This window comes from Pipra filicauda, unplaced genomic scaffold, assembly GCF_003945595.2.
Source record: "Pipra filicauda isolate LSUMZ 115617 unplaced genomic scaffold, ASM394559v2 scaffold33_size4404698_pilon, whole genome shotgun sequence".
Taxonomy (NCBI): Eukaryota; Metazoa; Chordata; class Aves; order Passeriformes; family Pipridae; genus Pipra; species Pipra filicauda.
In genome coordinates, this window is record NW_024104465.1 from 1268878 (window position 1) to 1290146 (window position 21269).

The following is a 21269-nucleotide window of genomic DNA, read 5'->3' on the forward strand; positions in this document are numbered from 1 at the left end:
TGATCAGTGATCAATCGAAAATCTGGGTTATACACAGCATTTTAAGGGTTGGAAGGGCAGGAATGCCATTTTCTGACACAGACAGTACAGGCCTTGGTGATGTTCCTGTGCTCCAGCTCTGATTCCCAAGCATCAGGTGCTGCCTTGCAGAGCCTGGACCACTGGCCAGCTCCAGCCTGGAATCTCAGCTCTGAGCAGAGCAGGAACTGGCCGTGCTCTTGGGCTCCTACTAGTCTGCTGTCTCAAGAGATGGATGCAGCCTCAATGCTGTGAATAGATCATGCTTGAAATCATGCTTAAAATTCCTCTTCAGGTGTGGCTGTGGATGAAGGAACACCAGAACTGCTGCTCTGTGCCTCACCAACACCCTGTTACTTAGTGTCCATCTCTTTGGAGATTTGACCTCTTTCCCCAATGTATGCAGGACATGTATCATGCATGTTTAGCCACACAAGCCTGAAGGCCTTAAAAAACTGAAAGGTTCTCAGAAAAATTTATTTCCATAAATTAAAAACACACACAAAAGAAACAGTAGAATTTTAGATTCACACAATATTGAACAGAAACAAAATGCCAAGAGCATGATGGAGGCTAATGGCACAAGTGTACAAATTCTCATGGAGCTATTAGTTAACTTGATAGCATCATACAGATTTTCAATCCACAGTTATCATCCATATGCTAGAAAAGCACCTGGAACATAATATACCAAAGGCCCACCTGTAATCCAATACAATGAGAACTGCTGGCAGGAATTCATATCCAGCAATCATCAGAACTCAAATGTACACAGCCAAGAGGCCAGCCAGGCTAATGCTGTACCATACATTATGGAGCCTCAGCTGCTCCAGTCATAGCATGATGAAAATAACATTTTTTTTTCTTGGAAAGTGATCTTTCTATCTCCCATAATCAGCAAATCTAGCAAAGAGCTGCCTGGCTCTCCATAACTTACTACTAAGAGACAGGACATGGCAAAAGCTTTGCAAGCCTTCTCGAGCTGCTCTAGTCATCACTCTGTGAGCAAAGATATACAATGTCTTTCCATGGTGATACAAAAAAATCCTCACTGGAGTGGGTTCACTTGATGAAAAGGCAAATGCACATCTCCTCCAGCTACAGACCCTCTATCCTTTTTTCTTGCAGTTCTCTGTGACAGAAGCAGCTCAGAGTGGCCAATGCCCAGCTTTTGCACAGTCCCCACTCCCAGTGTGCAAGCAGCAGCCCCAGGGAACAGGCTGTTCCAGGAGTGCTGTAACCAGCAACAGAGGTGGGAAAGGAAAAGAGAAAAAAGTGCACAAGCACAACTGACACCTGTTTGCTGGAGGGGGGGAGATGTTTGGTCTCCATTAGCTCACATCATCATACAGACACTGAACCAAAAGAGAATAATGCTGGATATTTGGGTTGCCACAAACTAAGGTCTGGGACGGGCTAAGCAACTGCAACATTTTTGTAACTCCTTCAATTACTGTAAACCAAAGAGAATTGAGTGTTTTCTTTGCTCTCTCTGCTGTAGCTTGTAGAAAGCAAGCTAAGAAATGTTCTTTCAAAGCAATCAGAGACAAGACAGAACAGAGAGGCAGATAAAAAATCCCCACCCAAAACAAACAAACCAACCCCAACATAACCCAAAGGAAAAAACCTAACACATTCCATGTTTTAAAGTACATTGGAGGTCTGAACTTTTCCTGGACCCAAGTTTCTTCCCTCCCCACCCGTATCTTTATTTCCTTAAAGCCCCTACTAAGGTTACAGCTCAATTGTGTCACAGCACTGGAAGCCTCCTATATTAATAGAAGGTGAATGAATGTTCTCTAACAATCCCATTTTATAGCATAAATCCATAAAAATATATCTCTCGCTCTTGCTACCACTTCCAACCAATCCATAATTGGGCTAATAAACCAGGATAGGGAAAGTTTCAAACATTTTTTTAGGAGCAGTCGACCTTTGTTTTTTAGGGATTTCTTTTTACAAAAATAAAGAGGATTAGAATGTTCTACAGCAGCTTAACAGCTTAACCAGAAAAATAGTATGTCAATATGTTCAAACTTTGCCTGCCTTGTTACTTTACCCTCAAACTCCAAACCCTACTCCTCTAAGTGTGCACTCCTCTCTTTTCTTCAGTCTTCCTGATTAAAGATAATTACCCTTAAAAACAAGAATGTAAACCTTTGGGAATCCCAGCACATAAGTTGGAAGCAAAACCAACCAGATTAGACTTCTTTCAAGACTCAGGCACACACAGTGTAATAATCCTCTTCCATTTCTCTACTTTCAAAGCTCTGAAATTCAACAGATTGCTTGATAATTTTTAGTTTTCTGTTTGGTCAGTAACAGAAGTGGTAGAGCAACAGAAGATAATTATAGTATTTTCAGTCCTGCATTTATTGGGACTTTATAAAAAATACCCACCCACTAGATATTTGCTCACTTTGAAGGTCAATAGAAACTCTATTACATGGGCAGGTAAATAAGAAAGTGCAAGTTCAAGTGAAAGAAAGAACAAATTCAATTTGAGCATCCCAGGAATGACAGCTTTGCCTGAATAACTCCTCTAGGCACTGAGGGACAATGACCTGAACTGCAGCTGGCATTCACCTGGAATTATGCTTCAAGTAAGGGTAACAGAAGTTATGCCAGAAGGGAGCTCTCTTCCTTCAAAAGGTAGAGCTGAGAAATTGCCCAGAGCTGCATCAGGGGATTACAAATGGCCTTACATAAAAAATGTCCACGTGCCAGGAGGCTCTTGGTGCAGCACTGGCTATTATGGACAACAGTGAGTACAGAGAGGATCCAGTTAAGAGCTACAGGAATTAAAAATCTACAGTGGTAAAAAACCCTTTAAGATGGAAAAAAAAATTCTTGTTGACAGTAAGTTAATATTTTTAATGGGTTTAAAATAACTTTAAAGCAAGGCCTAAAGATTTTGTTGGTATTCTCTCTATGCAGCAGCTCAGTTAAATAGAAATCTCTGCTTATGTATCCTGCAGTTTAACATCCTCATGGGCTTTTCCTCTGGAGAAGAGGCTGGCATCAGCCAAGTAAGTAAAAAATCTACTATTTGGGAAAAAGTAGTACTGGGCACCATTTTTCCTTAAAACATTACCCTTTTTTGAGTTTAATAATGTTAAAAGGTGTCCTCATGCACCAAATAAAGAAACATATACAAAGTGCAAGTTATATAAAGTCTAGTTATGTGAGGCTTCTGCTGCCTGGAGCCAGGAAGGGCACAGAAACTCAGAAGGAACCTTCTAAGTCAACAGAAGGAAGAAACAATTGAATGCAAACCCAGACAGCTACGTTTAATTATTAAAAAGTTAGTGGTATATCAAGAATGTGTTTGCTAGAATTCACCTTTATCAAACACTGCATCTCTTCTGTCACGTTGTTCAAAATAGCCATTAATTACAGTAACAACAGCAGACTCAAATGTGCAAATGATCTGGAGTACAGAGTTCTAGCATCACTGAAAGTGCACTACTTCCTCCTTTACACTCCTACTCTACCCCCAAAAGGTGTTTAAACATAATTAATTAAATATAAGCAGTATTTTCCAGAGGTTGAGGAAGGAAGGGTAAATTTTATGTGGCTGTGTTACACTCCAATAGGGACTTAAAAGAATCCCTCCAATAGCATTTACAAAAATAAAAAACAAAATAGCACCTTAAAGAGGGTCACAGCCAAAAACTGATTATCAGATGTTAGGACAGAGTAATGCATGAAGAAGTCAGTAGATTGCTCCCCAGAGGAAAATACTCCAGAGGCTGACTGGACCATTCCCAGCTCCGTGGCTCCCTCAGATGCCGGAGGCCTGCTCCTGCTCCACCTCCTCTGCAAAAAAGGCTTCAAGGGCCATGAGCTTCTGACTCAGAAGCACATCCAGCTCTGCACTCTGCAGTGCAGCCCTTTTGGCTCGGGTGAAAGAACCCACTGCTTTGACTTTGCCTCGTGTCTTCCTTTTCCGGGGAAGAGTAAAGTCCTGGAACTCGAGAATCCGCTTTCTCTTCTGCTGGCTGACAGAAATCAAGTGTCCATTCTTCTCCTTGGGCTCTTCAAAGATTGTTTCCAAGCTCCTGGTAAAAGCAGGGGACACTTGGTGAATACTCAAGCAGCAGCAGCAGCAGCTGCCTCCTTCCATGGACAGGGACACTGGGGGATTTTATAACCCAAGAAAAACTGCTTTAACTTTGACATTTTTACAGCCCCTCCACACCTCCTGTAATGAATATTATCCACAGCTTCCACCTCCTGCCACTGCACGTTACTGCCAGCTAATTCCTCACTGCTGCAGAGACACTGGGGTAGAATCTCTTTCTATCTGCATTTCAGCTCAATTATAGAATCTTGATTTTATAGAATAAATAGGTTTGAACATCTGATGACATTAATATTTTAAAGAACACGTAGTTCCCTTTGAATTCTGAAAAAGTAATTACTTCACTTGGATGGAGACTGGAATCAATGAGTAGATGAAAAAAATATACAAATCCATACTTAACCAGCTGCAAATTCTTAGTTCATATTCTATTTTACTGCTTTCCATCCAAATAGTAAAAGATGCTATTTTTGAATTAACTTTCTCTACCACTTTAAAGTAGAGCAATTTAAAAAACCTATCTCCCTCTCAGCTTTCAGACATGTTTCATCTCCTCTCTCTCTCTGCCTAATTAATTTATATTCATCTTAGTCTTCTCATTAGGAAGCAGAACCAACCTGGCTGGAGGAGGGGACTTGTAGTTCTTGTTTGTGTAAATTTCTTCTAAACTAAATTCTTTCTTCTTAAGCCTGAAAAAAAGTGATGACAAATCAATCAGGAAAGAAGATTTCAAACCCACTTCTCTTCCCAGCAAGCAGATTTATGAGAAACAAGTACAAGTTCTCTGCCTAAACGCTGAGTAATTGTGCTTTAATTGGGGACAGGGAGGAATGAAAAATGAGCTCATTAAGGACCTAATTTCATGCAGTGTTTTTACAAGGTCTGGGTCAAGACTTGCCCTTTCTGCAGAGGTCAGTATTCCTTCTAGCATTGTGATGCTTTGAAATAATGAAGCTCAAAAGAAGAAGGGGAACTGCCTTCACAGGTCCCTTTCTGGCGAAAGCTAAGAAAAATCTTCAAGTCACAGATCAACACTTTATCTCTTGAGACTCCTTTTAGTTATTGACCATTCTCAAGCTGATCTCTGAGGAAATGCATTCCTTTGTCAAAGCTGCCACTTGTGTTTAAGACAAAAGTGAACAAAATACCAGATGACTGACTGGAAAAGCTTTATCAACATTTGGCACTGTGATTACCCTCACTTCCCTAAGATCATATGCCACAAACAAGGAAGGAACTGGGAAGAACTTCAACATGATGTGCATCAACAGAACTTTCCAACAGATCACTTCATCTCTGTGCACTGCAGAATGACTGATTTTCAATCTATGTTTATCAAAACAAACTTCTTTCTTCTTTAGAAAAATCATTGCATTGCAGTTGAGTTTTCCTCATTTTGGCCAAACCTCAGTGAGTAGTTCTGACAGAGCTGACAGCAAACATCAGACATCACTCAGCTGGGGCTGTACAAAACAGTGATGGTAAGAGAAGCAGTTACTGAGGTGATTGTACTCATATGCAGGAAATGTAAGCAGCAGGAGCTTGTCTGAGTCCATTTCAGAGACACTGCTCACCTTTTTGGTTTGGGCAGTCCCATTGGAGTAAGGTTAGTGTCCGGCTTGGGAACAGTTTTCCTGATTCGGATCTCTGAGACTTTCTTTGGCCTCTTTTCTGGCTCAGTCTTAAAAAAAGAAAGCAGGGAAAAAAAAGTTAAAATGAAGAAAATTACAACCACACCAGTCAACAGAATTCCCTTTTCTGCTGAGTATATTTATATGCTGAGTATTACCTATTATGCTATTATCTATAGATTAAACATTCCTCTCTGGTTTGTCACCTTCTTTCTGCATGAATCAAAGAAAGCAGCAGCACAGACCAGACCCTGCAGCCTGTTTTCTCCCCTCATCTTTAACAGTTACAAGGTAATATTCAGCAGCAGCAGCAGCTTTGAGTTCTGGAGACCCGAGAGTCTGAGAGACCTACAATATAAAATGAGCTCACTTTTTTCAGTTCTGTGTCATCCTGGGATCTCAGACAGGCTGGAACGGGACCATCGGCTTCATCGAGGGCACGGACCTGGAGCTCAGATGCTGAAAGCCTGGGGGGGGATGGCAATGACTCTGGAAGTGTGGGAGGCTTTGGTAATGGGAGTGGGAATGAAGCTTCCAGACTGTAACAGAGGAAGAAGGGAACACATGTAGATTAATACCCAGCTGACACTGCAGAGCATTCCCTGCTCTCAGTGATGTTCCTACATTGCAATATGGGCATGAAAAGCAATGCAGTTCACAGACACTGCCCCAGGAAGTGAACTCTGGTACACACACAGAGCCAAAACTGCAGCCCACACTGGTACTGACACAAACTCAACTGCCAGAGTATCTGAACACGTAATTTTAAACCCACTCTTTTTCTATAACTAGTTTACAGCTCTATTTATCAACTACTGATAGAAAAAGATTAATCCTTTTCTGCCAGCAAATTTCTAAGACACAACTATTAATCATACTTTCTATTTACAGATAAACTTAAAATACAGCTCTTATATCTGCCATCCCTGCACTGAGAAAGAACAGAAGGAAGTTTCAGCACCAAATGTCCAGTCGCTCAGGCAGGAAGGACATAGATCAAGTAAGGAACCAAAACTTCTATAGTTTCACATATTCATGTCATAAAAAGTGGCACAGCATGGTTCAAAGTACCAGAACTGTTCTGTGCAATGACTTACAGGGTGTTTGCATTAATGCCCCTCCACTCTTCTCCATTACATCACCCAGTCAGGTTACTTCACTAACTTTTTAATCACAAAGCTGTTCTGGGAGTGAACTGCCAAAAGCTGAAAGCCAAAATGACACAAGCAATGGCTTTGTGAGAAAGCTCATGATCCCACTGCTCAGAATGAACATCCACGGCCACGAGACTCACCGTATGTCAGGGCCTGCAGTCTGCAGTGCTTCCATACTCTGGGCAGGTAAGTGTGGTAACATGGCATAGCTGCTTCAAAAGGACAACGAGAAAACAAAACAAAACAAGGCAGAAATTAGGTCTACACCATAACAAGATGAGGGAAAAATTATTAGTATAAACTGGACTGTAAGACAAAAGATACTCATAGCAGGAATGAGAATGAAAGACTAAAATGATATTAAAGCAAGATACATCTGCCATTTAGGCCACTAAATTTCACTGACAGCTTGTTAAGGAAATAGTCCTACTTTCACTTAAAAATGGTAGTGGTGAGATAAGGAAATAAAAGTATAGAAATAGAGAGGAAGACAGTAGTATTGCAAGTCATAATTATTTCTATGTAATTATTAAAGTCTAAAAGTTGTAATTATTTCTATGAAAGTCTATATTCCTTATTCAAAACCCCCAGTTTTTAAAGTAACCAAAAACCTTGAAGGATTTGGCTGCTAAATAAAACAAAGTGCATAATGGCAACAGTAACAAGTGAAAGGACGTATTTCCATAAGATTAACTCCCCGTTGTCTCCAACTCCCACAGCCTTGTCCTTATCAATTGGAATAACCAATGGGTTGGTAATTACCATAAATCTATGGCATAAAAGTCCTTTGACATTAAGCTGTACTATTAACAGCAGGAAATCAGTTTGGACAGCTTTTATTGCATTAAACAGCAAATCTTGTTCTCTCAAATCCACAGCTAAATGCACTTTGCTGTTCTAAACCCCAGCCATGCTGGCAGCACAGGGAAGTCCAACTAACTATGGAGAAGGTGGTCAGAAAGACCCTTTTCTTGTGTTTTTTGTTTCTACCAGAACTGTAACATTTTGTTTCTCTCACTGTTCCACTATTCCAACGCTGCTGGAACCTGGCTCAGTAGTGCAGCAGAGCCCTCTGTGCCAGAGGCAGAGCTTACTGTGTTATGGAATAATAATAATAAAATAACAATAATAATAAACTACAAGAACGGGGAAAAAAACCCTTTAGAAATATTTAATCCAAATAAGCATTAATTAGAGAAAAGCATTCACTGAAAGAATGCTTTATTATTGGCAGTGGAAGTGACAGAAGATTATTTTTAGGCAGGAGAACTACTCTAGTTCCTTGTTCTCTTGGTTATTGAAAACACTATGAGTGAAATAATTTAAAGAGAAAAATCTTTTTCAGAAGAAAATGGCCTGCAGGGAACTTTTCAATTTTTTGTGATTTTTAACTATCTTAATCAAAATAAGCAAAGATTTCTGTCATACTGGGAGCTGAAAATGCTTTTAGATTGCACCAAACACACTTCTTGTATTTACATACCAAACCTTTATTTCATGATTTTTTTTTGAGTACACACAAATTTAAGAGGCATTTACTGAATTGTCCTTTTTTCACTGTTCCTGTAAATAACTTTAAGAATTATTAGTTGATGAGAACAGGCAGTCAATCTTCACCAAAATGGAATCTAAAAAGGTGTTAAATATTTAAAATGTTAGGTTTTGTTCTTTATGTTGTTTTATAGCCAAACTTTTAATATTCATTTTGATTTAGAAACAGAATTTATTTGCTGCACTTCTTTAAACTTTTCAACTCACCACATGCTACAATAACTTCACTTGGAAGAAAATCCAAGCGGGGCAGAATTAAGGCTGCCTCACACACATATTTGTAAGATATTCTGGAGAAAAAATGAAGGGAGTTTTAGACTATTTTAACTCCAGGTTATTTTTCACTTGAAGTGAAAAGGTTTGATTTAAATTCTCTCCCTTTGGGAAGAAGTTCATTCATAGCAAAACATGCAGTTTTCAAACGACCCTTCATGTCAGGAATGAACTCGTCTTACACTGCCAAGGACAACAAGCCTCAGCAGTACCAAACAATACATTCACCTCATACACACAGGTAAGTTTTAAAAAGGTCTTTGTTTTGTTTTTACCAATGTGTTATTTTTAAGCTTAGTGCTCAAACTGTACTTTACTGATAAGATTATTCCAGAGCTACTCATTCGTTCATTAGAAAATTCAGCCTGATAAATTGACTCAGCTGGAATGAAAACAGAAGCAGCTCCCACAGAATGTGCTGAGAGTTGTCTCTATGTCACTATTCAACTTATTTTAGTGCAGACAGCTCCCAGAATGGGGCAGCCCTTCCATAAGCTCAGTCACATCTTTGGTAGACATTAGAATTTATATTAACAGGTGTTAAACTTTTAGGTGTGTTTATAGAAAGCAAAGTGCAGCATTAGTTATCTGGCAGGATTTTTGGTTACGCTTATGTCAAGCTAAGACAAATTCAACAGTTCAGATTGCCACACTAATCAAAAGAATTCATCAAAGGGACTTTGCTACAGGGCTCAGGAACCTTTACTCTGCCCAGGAATAAAACCAAGGACTAACTGCCCCATGTCACTGAGGGATAAAGAGCAGAATCTTTGCTTAAAAGCATGCAAAAATCCTGTGACAGAGCTAGGAAAACCTCCTCTTCATTCTGTTTATTAGTAAAATGATCTTAAATGCTGACAGCAAAGTTTAAATATACAAAGTAGATTTCAGTCCTCTCCCCACTCATAACAAGAACGACACACAGAGAAAAATTCATTACCAGCATGAACTGGAGCTACACTTGTGTGTGACAGCAATACCAGGCACACACTGTCAGAAGGTATAACATGCACAGAGAGGCTTTAATTAGCATAGAACAGTCATGGAATACAATTAAAAATTTAACTGAATGCAACCCCCCTCCCCTTCCGATTCTTCCTAACCTGATATCGAGCACTTTACAGTTGGTTCCAAGTGGCACTTGTGCCTCAGACCTCTGAAAAAAACTTTCCTACCTCAGAAATCCAGTTGCTCTGCAGTCACTCTGAATAGACCTAATGAAGTAGCTCACCTTTTGCATTACATACTCTGATGCATGGTGTGTATATTTTGCAAGGGAGAAGAAAATAGAGTTAGCCATTCTGCCAAAACAGGACAGTATTAAAGAAGTGAAGGCAAATATATTTAAATTCAGCTAACAGACTGTTCTGTAGGAAAGAATCTTCCACGTTGAGCCATTCTCGGAGCAGAATGCGTAGATTTGGAACAGGGGAAACTGCCCCTCCAATGCAAGCTGCAATTACCCTCTCCCTCCCAAAAAGGAGCCAGTATATACCCTGTACAGATTTAACCTCAGAAATAAGTTGATGGGTTTTACCTGTTCTCGATGCCCACACTTGGCTGCCACTTGCAGTGATTGGAATGGAGAGGAGGGATTTCGGAAGGACGGGCAGAGGGACCGTGCTGACTCCATATGGAGAGGACCCTGCCCAGTGAGTACGGCAAGGAGGAGACGAGCTCAGCGGATACACAGCTTGGATACCTTGCCCCTTTCAAACCCTGTGCCAGTTGGGATATAAATAGTCTCTGGATAGTAGGAATATGACTGCTTAAGTTTCTTCTTCTTGTCCAAATCCTGTAACATCCAGGGGAAGAAAGTGCTAACACTGTGTGAAGGCCAAGCGTGGAACAACCTCCTCTTCTCTCAGCTACAGTGTTTCTTCCACGGTCAGGATGAAGAGCATCAGTCCTTGGGGCTGTTATGGAGTGAAAGGAATGAAGCTCTTTATTTAGAGTAGAATCTTCCTTGAAAGCTGTTGTATCTGAACAGCTTTGAGACAGGAGAAGAGACAAAGTCCACTTTGAAGCTGGCGCTGGCATTTCTCTGGAAATGGGTCCGTGATGTACAGAGTGCTGGGATGTAATCCCTGTGAGGTCTGGCACGAGACCGGAGTCCAATTTTATGTGAAAAGAAATTGGGAAAACTGGGGTGTCCGAGAAAGAGGTCGGAGGCTTGTGGCTTAAGTCTGAAAAAAGTATTTTGGTAGTTTCTACAGGATAAAGTGCCAAAGGCTGAAAGCTGAACATCTTGGTGCACCAACTGCCAGCCCAGCGTGAGTGAACGTTCCTGTTAATGCAAGAAAAGGCTTCCAAGAGATTTTTCGATCTGTGGTGGCTGTACCTGTCACCCACTGGAAGCATTTCAGAGGAATATGGCCGAGGTTCCAAGTCACAGGCGCCCTTGGCAGGGGCCAGGAGCCTGTTGGCCATGGCAGACAACTTGCTCAGCAATGCTGGTTCTTTGGTACATTTCCGAAATTTCAAGCTGTTCAACAAACTGCCCCTCCTGGCCCTCTGCCTTGGCATAGGAGCAACTCTCAGAGGTGTTTCCCTTTCCGTTGGTGGTGCTTGACATGGAAAGTACGAAGATTCCAGAGGTGTGTTTTCCTGCTTAGGGAATATTTGCAGGGGTAACTCAAGGAAAGGTGGACTTTCAATTTTTTTAATTTTTCTAATGGTTTTTAGCTGATACGATGTGGGAACCTTTTTGCATGTCCTTCCAGGTTGTATTCTTAGTGGAAGAGGTCCTCCTAATTTCTTTGTCGTTCCTCTTAGTTTATTTGTAGTTCCAAAGGCACCAGGGATTCCATCATACCCTAAATTAAGGTTCAGGTTTTCCATTTCTGAATCCTGAGTCTTCAAAAACTGTGAACTAATAATATCTGTGGTAATCTTTGGCCTTTTAACTTCTTGTAAAGTGCTACATAGTTTCCTTTCACTGCTTCTGACAGCAAAAGTCTCCTCTAAAGGACCTTCAAACTTTGTATTTCTAGATGTCACCAACTCATTTGAAGAGCTACCTAAGAGTTCAGAACTGTGCAACATACTGGGTGTGATTTTTGCTTTCTCTTGCTGTTCTAAATTCTGTTCTTGGTGTGCCTGGTCTGACTGATGCACTTCCATCTTTTCATACTTCTTTTGTTTAGTTACTTGATGTTCCTCTGTTAGGTCAAGTCTCTTTGAACCTAAAGCCTCACTGTCCTTGCAAGGTGCACGAGTTGGTCCTGTGTCCTGGCCCTCTGTTCCCTCCCTTACATGATCTGTGCTCTGTGCAGCTGATTTGTAAGGCACACGTGCTTCCCTGCAAACCACCCAGTCTGGGGATGGCTCTGTGCCCCTGTCTGATGGGGAGCTCAGAGGTGGATGGAGTGTGGGTGTTGGATCACACTGCACTCCTGGGGAAGCCTCTGCCTCACACACAGCTTGACAGTCCTGCACAGTTGCTGAAAGCACACTGCTACCTGCTAAGTTTGTGAGCTTTCCATCATTTTTTCTTTCGTTTGAAACATAATTTAGGTTGGATCTTGAGATTTCTTCCAAAACCTTGCCATGATTCTCAGTACTGAGGGGGACTATTTTGCTACCAGACCCTTTAGAATCTTCTAACAAGGCCCATGGGTGATTTCTGAGCAACTTTTTTCTAGGGTCTACTTCTTCTCCCATCTTCTCTTCTACACATGTACTTTTAAACTTCTCTTCACAGGGAGGACTTTTTGGTGAGGTCCCATCCATGTCAGTTGGTGTGCAGTGCCCCTCACCTTTCAGGCTTCCTTTGCTGTGGGCACAAACTCTTGAGCTTTTTGCACCATTTAGAGAGCCTGGTGCCATTTCACTCTCTGAAGAGGGAATCTCAATATTGCTGCATTTTCTCTTAACAGAAATTATTACAGAAAGAATTTTTGTCATTGAAGAATCTTTGCTGAACTTTTTGTCTGAAAACAAGTCATCTCTTTGTTTATCCTCAGGTGACATACACAGCTTTTCTTTCTCAGGCAGAGAGATGCCACAGCTCAGAGCTGACAGTGTTTCTGAATCCACCTGAGTCTTATTGAAAGGTTCTTGGCTGTCAAACTTTCCAGAATGGGATGGACTAACACCCCTTGGAGCACTGGTTTCTTTACCAGGCTCAGACATTAACTGTGGGCAAGTGTTATTTAAGACAGATTTTATGCTCAGACTTTCTCTGTGTTCTGTATCTGAAAGCACATTCATATTTTCTGGCTTAGATGTATTTTTAAACTTCTCTTCACAGAGGGGACTTTTTGGTGAGGTCCCATCCATGTCAGTTGGTGTGCAGTGCCCCTCACCTTTCAGGCTTTCTTTGCTGTGGGCACAAACTCTTGAGCTTTTTGCACCATTTAGAGAGCCTGGTGCCACTTCACTCTCTGAAGAGGGAATCTCAATACTGCTGGATTTCCTCTTAACAGAAATTGTTACAGAAAGAATTTTTGTCATTGAAGAATCTTTGCTAAAAACTTTGGCTGAATATGGATCACAGTTCTCTCTTTGTTTATCCTCAGGTGACATACACAGCTTTTCTTTCTCAGGCAGAGAGATGCCACAGCTCAGAGCTGACAGTGTTTCTGAATCCACCTGAGTCTTATTAAAAGGTTCTTGGCTGTCAAACTTTCCAGAATGGGATGGACTAACACCCCTTGGAGCACTGGTTTCTTTACCAGGCTCAGACATTAACTGTGGGCAAGTGTTATTTAAGACAGATTTTATGCTCAGACTTTCTCTGTTTTCTGTACCTGAAAGCTCATTCATATTTTCGGGGTTATATGACATGGATGTCCCATGGATTGATGAGATGGGTAAAAATTGGGCACTAACTGTGTTTTCTTGGTCCTCCACCAGTGACTTAGTCTTTGGCAAAGACAGATGTGTTTTGTTTCCTGCAAACACCAGCTCTGCTTTCTCTGGTGCAGGTTTGATAGAACAATGCTGTGAGCCATGTGCTTTGCTCTCAGAAGAGCTTCCTTTGAGAGTTCCTTTACTGCCTGTTTCACATTCATCCTCATGTTCTTTTAGTTTGATTGTCTTCTCTTCAATTAGATCATTGATGGAGCCCATGGATCCCGAACAGTCTTCATTTCTCACACCAGTTAAAGAGTCCAAATTCACTACATTCTCTTTCAGAGTTCCTTCAAACCCGTCTCCTCTTGCATATCTGTGCATTAACAGAGGCAAGTCATCCCCTGCTTTCAGCACTACCTCTTCCCCCAGACTAGAGCCAGATTCACTTCCTTCCTCAGAGCTGTCTGTAGTTTGTAAGCCAGGGCTTGCTTGGTTGGGTAAAGTCTCTAAGGACGGGTCACTGCCTGGCCCTGGGCCACCAAACTCCCCCTGACAGCCATGATGCCAGTTTTCCCTTGGGCAGAGGGTGGGCTCTCTGTGGCTGGCATGTTGTGTTGGGATGCTCATGTTGGCAGGTGCTGGACATGCAGCACACGCTGAGGTGCTGCAATCTGAGGGATCTGCTGGGAGTGAGGGCACTTCCTCCTGCTCCTGAGTGCCCAGAGAGTTGCAAGATCCAAAATTATGAACACGGGTGTTTTTGTCCAAATATGTGACTAATAACTGTTCACTGGTCTTATTTCTCTGATTGCCTTCAGGAGCGTTTGGAGAATCCAGAGTTCTTGTTCCACCACATTTCTCTGTCTGGGAAGCACACGTGCACATCTGTTCCTTTGCCTCCTCTCTGTCACAAACAACTTTGCTGCCATGTGCTACTTCACAAACATCAAACAGTTTCACAACCTCCACACTCTTATTTGAAATCTCATCTCTTACCGAGGTAGCAGCAGACTTCTCTGCAGTATAAGCTGAGCAAAACATGGTTTTTCCTGTGGGAATGTCATTTATCCCATGCAGAGCTACACCTCTGTTGCCCCAGTCATCTTCACAAGGAAGAGATCCACATGCCAAAGGGAAGTGTGCTTCTGGAAAGATGATTGCCTCTGTATTATATCCAGATGAAGACTCTCCTTCCAAATTACCATTTTCTTCAATCTTCTTATCAACATCAACAGAATGACTGTTCAGGAAAACTTCACCCACACGTGCACTCCCTGATAAAATCCAGGAAGCACAAGCAGCTGTACACTGGTCTTTTATACACTGATTATTACAATGCCATGTGTAACAATGTTCATTTTCTAAACCAGTGATCACTCCCTCTGGATTTCCTGCAGATTTCATGTCCTTTTGGGATACTCTGCTTGTCATATTAGGGTTAGCAAAAGTCCTGGAACTTACTGAAGACTTGACTTTGTCTTTATGAAGCAAAACTTCAGTGACTTGTGCCCCTGTTGTTCCAGAAGCACCAATGGTTTCTGTTCCAGACAGATTATCCCAAGCCTTGTCCCTCTGTGAAATTTCATTAGCAGTACAAGGAGGACACTCATTATGATGAGGTTCTCTTGCTTTTTGTAAAACAGGAGGTAGATTTACATTTAGTGTATAAAACAAATGTGTTTCTTTCCCAGTGGACAAACTGCCACTGCCATCAGCTTCTGCAGCTTCAACTACACCAGCAGCCAACCCATCTGATGTTGTATTGCTCTCAGAGTCCTTTGCAAGCAGTTGTGCCTTGGGTGGATCCTTTTCCAGCTTGGTACCAAGGTCAAGACAGCTGTGGTTGCTGGGAGGAGGAATTTTATTGGAGGTATTGTAAGAGCTTATGTCTCTCTGTCCAGTTCCATGGGAAGCAATGTTGCCTGTTTCCATCAACACACTCTTTTCTTTTCTACCATCCTTAAACGGGTCACTGACAGAGAATTGCCACTGGTTCTTTTTTAACTTCTCACCTTCTGATGGGATTCTTTTAAATTTTTCCTTGGAGAAGTCCTCAGGAAATGAAGGAACAGAACTAAAAACTGAAGAATGACAATGATCAACACCCTGTTGAGCTTCAGGCCAGCTCCAAACTTCCATGTTATGTCCCACAGCAATTTTTCTCCAGACTTCAGCAGCCTGTCCAAACTGAGAGCTGTATGACTTACCTATACCAGCACTGGATTCCCTAGGATCAGTTTTAGCACTAGATAATCCTTTGTTCCTCACCGCTGGGATCTGCTCTACTGGCACAGATGTGGAGCTTCGATTCCCTACACACCCAGTTCCGTGATCATAACGAGTGTGACGTTCCACGTTTTGGGGAAGATACTTTAGGGGGGGTTCATTGATAATTCCATGAACTGCAGTACTACTGTTTTCTGCTGGCATATTTCTGAAGTCCAGACAAGAGATGCTCTTCAGAACTGGACATGAAACTCCAGAACTCGGTGTGGACAGTGTCCTACAGCTCCCTGCTGAGGACAACCCACAAGGGTCATTTTGTTTGGGTACAGCACCCTTACAGAAGTCATGAGCATCATGTTCTTCATCCTGCTGACAAGTCTGGCCATGAGCACGTGATGCACTGAATTCATTAACGGGATTTTGTCTGGGTAACTTTTCTTCTTTAATCTCCAAGGCAGACACACCACTCCCCCCTGCTCTCATGGCAGTGTGGGCTTCCAGCCCAGTAAAGTCTTGGGGATGGTCTGTGGCTGCTCCAATGTCCGTGACTCTTAAAGGCTCTAGAAAATCTAAGATGCTGGTTTGTTTAACCCCAGCTCTTGCCAGGACTGTGTCTACATCTGGGCATTCCTTGCTCTCAGCTGGAAGACCTTTACTCACTCTGTCATTCCTGTATCCTGCTTTACTAAATATCCTAGTCCCATCAGCCTTCATACCTTGTACTTCTTCAGGGAGCTTTGGCAGAGTTTCAGCTGTCACCTGAACATTTGCTTGGTTTTCCTCTGCATAAGAAAAGATAAAGCAAATCAGAAGCATACACTAAATCTGGACAGCATTCAGCTTAGTCCCTTTGGCTGTTGCAGCAATACTGCAGTGTCAGTGCCCAGCATGTTTCCAAAAGGGAGAATTGATGCTAACAATGTTACCACCAGCCTTTAGAAGATAAAGGAACTCCACCACCACCACCCTAAGGTAACAAACCCAAGCCATTTCAATACAGACACTCCCTTGAGCATTCCAAGACCTGGGTATTTCGGATTCCTCTACTATCGAGCGAGGTGCAATGCAGGTCCTATAACTTAACACACAGGCCACCAGCATAAAGCTTGTTTTTAACATCAAAACTGGGGATTTGATCTGCTCCAGCCTGGAAAGATGGCTGGGCATTGAGTGGCCATTTCTTCCTCCTTGAAGACATTTCTGTCAGTGACTCATCCAAAGGAAAATAAAGCATATCTCATCTGTCCTAGCAATTTGGATTATTAATAAACTTCTTCCATAAAATCACAAAGAAGGTGGTAATTAAAGAATTACAGTTACCATAAAATATCTTCATATTCAGAACTTTTTTGCTCAAAATTCTGCAGATCTTTTCCATATTTTCTAGTAAGGACTAAGACTAGATGGCATTTGTCAGCTAAGCAGAAGTTAGTTAAGGTTAAGAAAGAAAATAAGTACTAGATGCAGGCAAAGTGACCAAAGTATTTGGAGCTAGAAGATTCTGGAAGATCATAATGAAATTTAGATTTAGCTTAGTTGTCCTCTTCCTTTGGATTCTGCCCTTTTAATTTCACTTTTTAAAACATTCAAAAATGACTAATACTGTTCCATGTATTTGCTATTACTGCTCTCATATAATCCAGCTTTGAAACAAAATGAAATGCAAAACATCTTCCACTGGCACCCCCTTCTGCTTTGGGGTAAATAATTACTTGAATTAAATAACTAATATACATCTTGTATGGAAAAGGTCTTCAGGAAAGTACATGTGCTGCCAGGGCAAAGCAAAGCTTTAAGGTTTGGTGTTGTTATAGTTATGCAGGGAAATAGTTTCTTCTGTAAAACAAAATAAATGAACTATCCCCAAACCATTCATCATCAATTTTAAATCAACAATAAGTAACTGGGAGGGAAGCAGGGGGTAGAGAGGGATGTACAGCTAAAGTACCTACCTGTGCTCCTCAGAGATCCTGCAACTTCAGTGCAACAGGCTCTTGAAGACTTTGCCTCTTGCTGGTTGCAGTGAGGGTCCTCCTGAAACAAGACAAAGATCAGTGGGGATGGATGGATGGATGGATGGATTTCTGACATGTGTCGTGTCTCGGGGACTGCACCTGCCCAGCTGGGTTAGTTCAGGGAAAGCAAATCACCAAGAAACCTGTGGGCAGGTGAGCCTTGCACAGAGCCTTGCATTGCAAGTGCTTCCCACAAGCACTTGTCATTCCTCCCCCATCCTTGCAATCCACACCATGAAACAAGGATGCATCCACAGAAGAGCTGCACTCAGCAGCAATGAGGTCCTGTGACAAAGGCAGCTACAATGTAAGTAAGTGGCTTAAAATGCAAATTGTTGAAAATCTGAATGAGCAGAGTAACCCAGTCTCCAGGGCTGTCTCACACCCCAAACCACCCCCCTACGCCTCTGGCAAGATGTGGGCATTTTCTGTCTGTTTTGGAACTTGCCTTCTACCACCCCTTCCCTGGGCTCAAAACCACAAACTCACAACAGACGACCTCAGTCTACTTGCAAGAAACCCCAAACCAACACCCCACAACCAAACTTAGAAATATCTAAAAATTCATCTTGGAAAACTGAATGACTGTGGAAAATGTATTTCATTTTATTTTCACAAACTTTCAAAAAAATCAAACAGATATCAAAATTCAGAATTAAACCCACAAATTACTTTAGCATTAAGCAAGACCAAGTAATTAATGTAAAACACACACCTGGGCACCTTATCCTGGTATGTCTTACAATACATTTTTTCTCCCCATATGCTTTTGGTGTGTGTGAAAACTATTTACAAACTAAAGAAAATTATCAAGGATGTCACTAAAACTCTCAGTTTTTAAATAGAGTTTTGTGACTTTGGTTTTTAACAGAATATTCTTTGGCATATTTTTCAGCAGCTTTGACCTAGAAGTAATGATTTTATTATCAGTGTTTGCTAAAGGGGAGAAGAAAAAAAGCCATAACACTTTTACCCTTTTACTTTTACTCTTCTGAAAGAGTAAACCAACAGTGATTTCCTCTGTCATTACAAACAATAACTCTAAGCCAAAAACTGAAATGCTAAACTGGAGCCACCTGTAGCATTATAATTCCACTGCCAGACTGAAGTAACTATTATTTTGTGCTTGGTACCTCGGCTGGGTGTCAGCACCAGCACAATACACTGAACCCATGGAACACCTTTACTGGGCAAGGACACTTGGAGTTGTTTCTCTTCTCCTTTCCAGTCACTGCCAGTTTTGCTCCTTGCTCTGTTCCATACCTGCCTCACACCCTTCCAACAGTGTTTAACAAAGTGGAAATCCTGATGGTTTAAAATGCTGCTGGTCTGCTGAAGAATAGCCTTGTTTTTCACTGGACCCATGATAATCCAAATGCTGACACACCCTGGAGATGTTCAGGGCCAGGTTGGATGTGGCTCTGAACAACCTGGTCTAGTGGAAGGTGTCCCTGCCCGTGGCAGGGGGTGGAACAAGATGATCTTCAAGGTCCCCTTCCAACCCAAACCATTTATGATTAATAGCAGAAGATACAGAAGAGAACCAGGAAACCCCCTGGCCAAACCCACTGCCTGGTGACTCTGACCCTAAATTCAAGATATCACACAGGGATTCATTTTTGCCTTTGCTTACTTGTTTTGACCAAGTTTCCCCTGGAGTGGAAGTAGAGCCTTCAGCATGACGGTCCTCAGCACCTTGGGCTTCTTCATCTTCTTTCTGGTATCCATCACTGGCACAGTCCACTTTCCTAAAGCGTCTTTTTTTGTTTTGTTCATCCCCCTCAAGGTCTCCAAGCTGCAGCAATTCTTCAGAAAGGGATTCTGCTGGCCCACGAGAAACCACCTCGAGCACATCACCCAGATCCTCTGTCTTCTGGCAAAAGTTTCCTACTCCAGAAGTCCAGGGAGTGTCCCTGTGTGTGAGCACAGGCACTGACCCCTCAGGTTGTGCCCCCAATCCCAGGGCAGGTCCTGGCACTGCCATGAGTTCCGTGGAGACGCTCCCAGGCAGCCCAGGGTACAACTCCTCCAGCACAACAGCCACAGGAGAATCCAAGAGAGACTCCAGCCCAGCTGAGAGCATCAGGGCAGGTGAGGACTGGTTGTCCTGAGCTTTTCAGTTTATCCTAAAAATAAAAGCAATGTTACATCAACATTTGTAGGGTTAATCACAGAATATCCTGAACTGGAAGGGACCCACAAGGATCACTGAGGTCCAACTCCTGGACTAGATTAAAAAGAATTCAAGATTCAACCATGTATGCTTAAGAAAGGTACTTCCAAATATGTTTTTAAGGTACTTTCAAGTATGATTTTAAGGAAGGAGCTGAGAAACCTTTGGGTATTTAAGGAAATGCTTTTCAAACAAAAGAACAGAGTATGGACAACTAGACATTCCCAAGCCTTGTTTTCACATTCCAACATCTCCCTACAGATTTAACCTCGTCTCCTGAAAAACCTGGAAAGAGGCTACAAAGCAAATCACGGGACTTGTATCAGACATCCTGCTCCTTCGCCAAAGCATCGCTCGTTTTCCTGGGATTTCGTAAGTTTCTAATCTTTGGGAAAAAAATCCCAACTTTTTTTCACGTTTCTGCCTCAAAGGAACACTTCCCAAGCCATCACCCTCACTCTGTGTCCCGCACCTCCTGACGCTGTGCAGGGGCTGCCCTGTGCGGGCGCAGCCCCGGGGTCGGGACCCTCTGCAGCCCCCAAATAAACACCGCGGCGGCTGCGGGGGCAGAGGGAGGGGAGCCCCGGAGCTCGCATCGCCCCTGCGAGCTCACAGACAGGGCGGGCTGCGCGGGCCTTCACGGGAGCAGCGGTTCCGCAGCTCACTAACGCACGGGCTGATGAGCCGGGCGCTGCCCTCCGCTCAAGCCAGAGCAGCCCGGACACAAACGGGTGTCACCGCGCCCGCCCCGGGGGGACGCGCAAGGACACCTGTCCCGGGAGCTGATCCGCTTCCCGAGGGAAGGGTCCTGATCCCTTTCCCGAGTGCCGATTCCCTTCCCGGGTCCTGATCCCCTGTCCAGGGAGCTCCCAGCTCGAGCCACGGGCAGAGCCGGGGCGGCCCTTTGTTCCCAGCCCCGCCTCGGCCGCCCCCGGGGGTCCGCGGCAGCGCACTGGAGGAGCCGCCGCTGCCGGTAATTACACGCCCGCCGCTGTCTGCCCCGGTGCGGCAGGGGCGGGCTCGGCCCCGCACCGCCCCCGCCGCGCCCGGGCAGGGCCGGGCCCCCGGCAGCTGCTCGGCCCCCGCCGCCCGCTCCCAGCCGGCGCTGGGCGGAGGAGGCGGCCCCGCCGTGGAGCCCCGGGACAGCTCCGGGACGGCCCCGCCCCCGCCCCGCCGTTACCTGAGCGGCGGCGGCGCCGCGGCCCCGCTCCGGCCCGCCCGGCCCGCCCCGCGCGTCACTTCCGCATCCGGGGCCGCCGCGCGCGCACCCCCGCAGGGGGTTACTGCGGCCCCGCCCCCAGGAACGGCCGCCCCGCCCCCGGCCCCGCCCGCCCAGCGCGGGGGGCG

General features: G+C 43.5%; 2 protein-coding genes across 20 annotated transcripts in view; one reads left to right on the forward strand and one right to left on the reverse strand.

Moving 5' to 3' along the window:
- Positions 1-474: 474 nt before the first annotated feature.
- Positions 475-21143, reverse strand: PRR14L (proline rich 14 like). Of its 9 annotated transcripts, none has more exons than XM_039384221.1 (10): positions 21103-21143; positions 19383-19875; positions 17687-17768; positions 16451-16516; positions 10249-15589; positions 7028-7099; positions 6104-6272; positions 5677-5783; positions 4720-4791; positions 475-4079 (listed from the first exon to the last, which is right to left on the reverse strand). In XM_039384221.1, exons 2-10 carry the CDS (start codon positions 19830-19832, stop codon positions 3803-3805), a joined length of 6636 nt encoding a protein of 2211 aa, XP_039240155.1. In that variant the 5' UTR covers positions 19833-19875; positions 21103-21143; the 3' UTR covers positions 475-3802. The 9 variants fall into 9 exon arrangements, with proteins under 9 accessions (XP_039240155.1, XP_039240154.1, XP_039240153.1 ...); XM_039384220.1 differs by having other exon boundaries at positions 10249-12671; positions 13227-16516; XM_039384219.1 differs by having other exon boundaries at positions 10249-12394; positions 12944-16516.
- DEPDC5 (DEP domain containing 5, GATOR1 subcomplex subunit) overlaps positions 2994-21269 on the forward strand; it is a 64328-nt gene continuing 46052 nt past the window's right edge. For 10 of the 11 annotated variants that reach the window (XR_005564622.1, XM_039384226.1, XM_039384231.1 and 7 more), the window contains exons 1-4: positions 2994-3047; positions 6625-6733; positions 19536-19840; positions 20184-20294. The gene's annotated coding sequence lies outside the window, so the exon portion shown is untranslated. Of the gene's footprint in view, positions 3048-6624; positions 6734-8870; positions 8953-19535; positions 19841-20183; positions 20295-21269 lie in introns of those variants that run through there. The other variant, XM_027714249.2, reaches the window with a different exon arrangement.

Excerpts from the sequence above, each read along its gene's own strand:
- PRR14L (XM_027714238.2), bottom strand. The coding sequence starts at position 19,832 with ATGCTCTCAGCTGGGCTGGAGTCTCTCTTGGATTCTCCTGTGGCTGTT. Across the intron at positions 17,769-19,382 it reads GGGAAACTTGGTCAAAACAA|GAGGACCCTCACTGCAACCA; the intron begins GTAAGCAAAGGC and ends GTCTTGTTTCAG. Across the intron at positions 7,100-10,248 it reads AGTGTGGGCATCGAGAACAG|CAGCTATGCCATGTTACCAC; the intron begins GTAAAACCCATC and ends GTCCTTTTGAAG.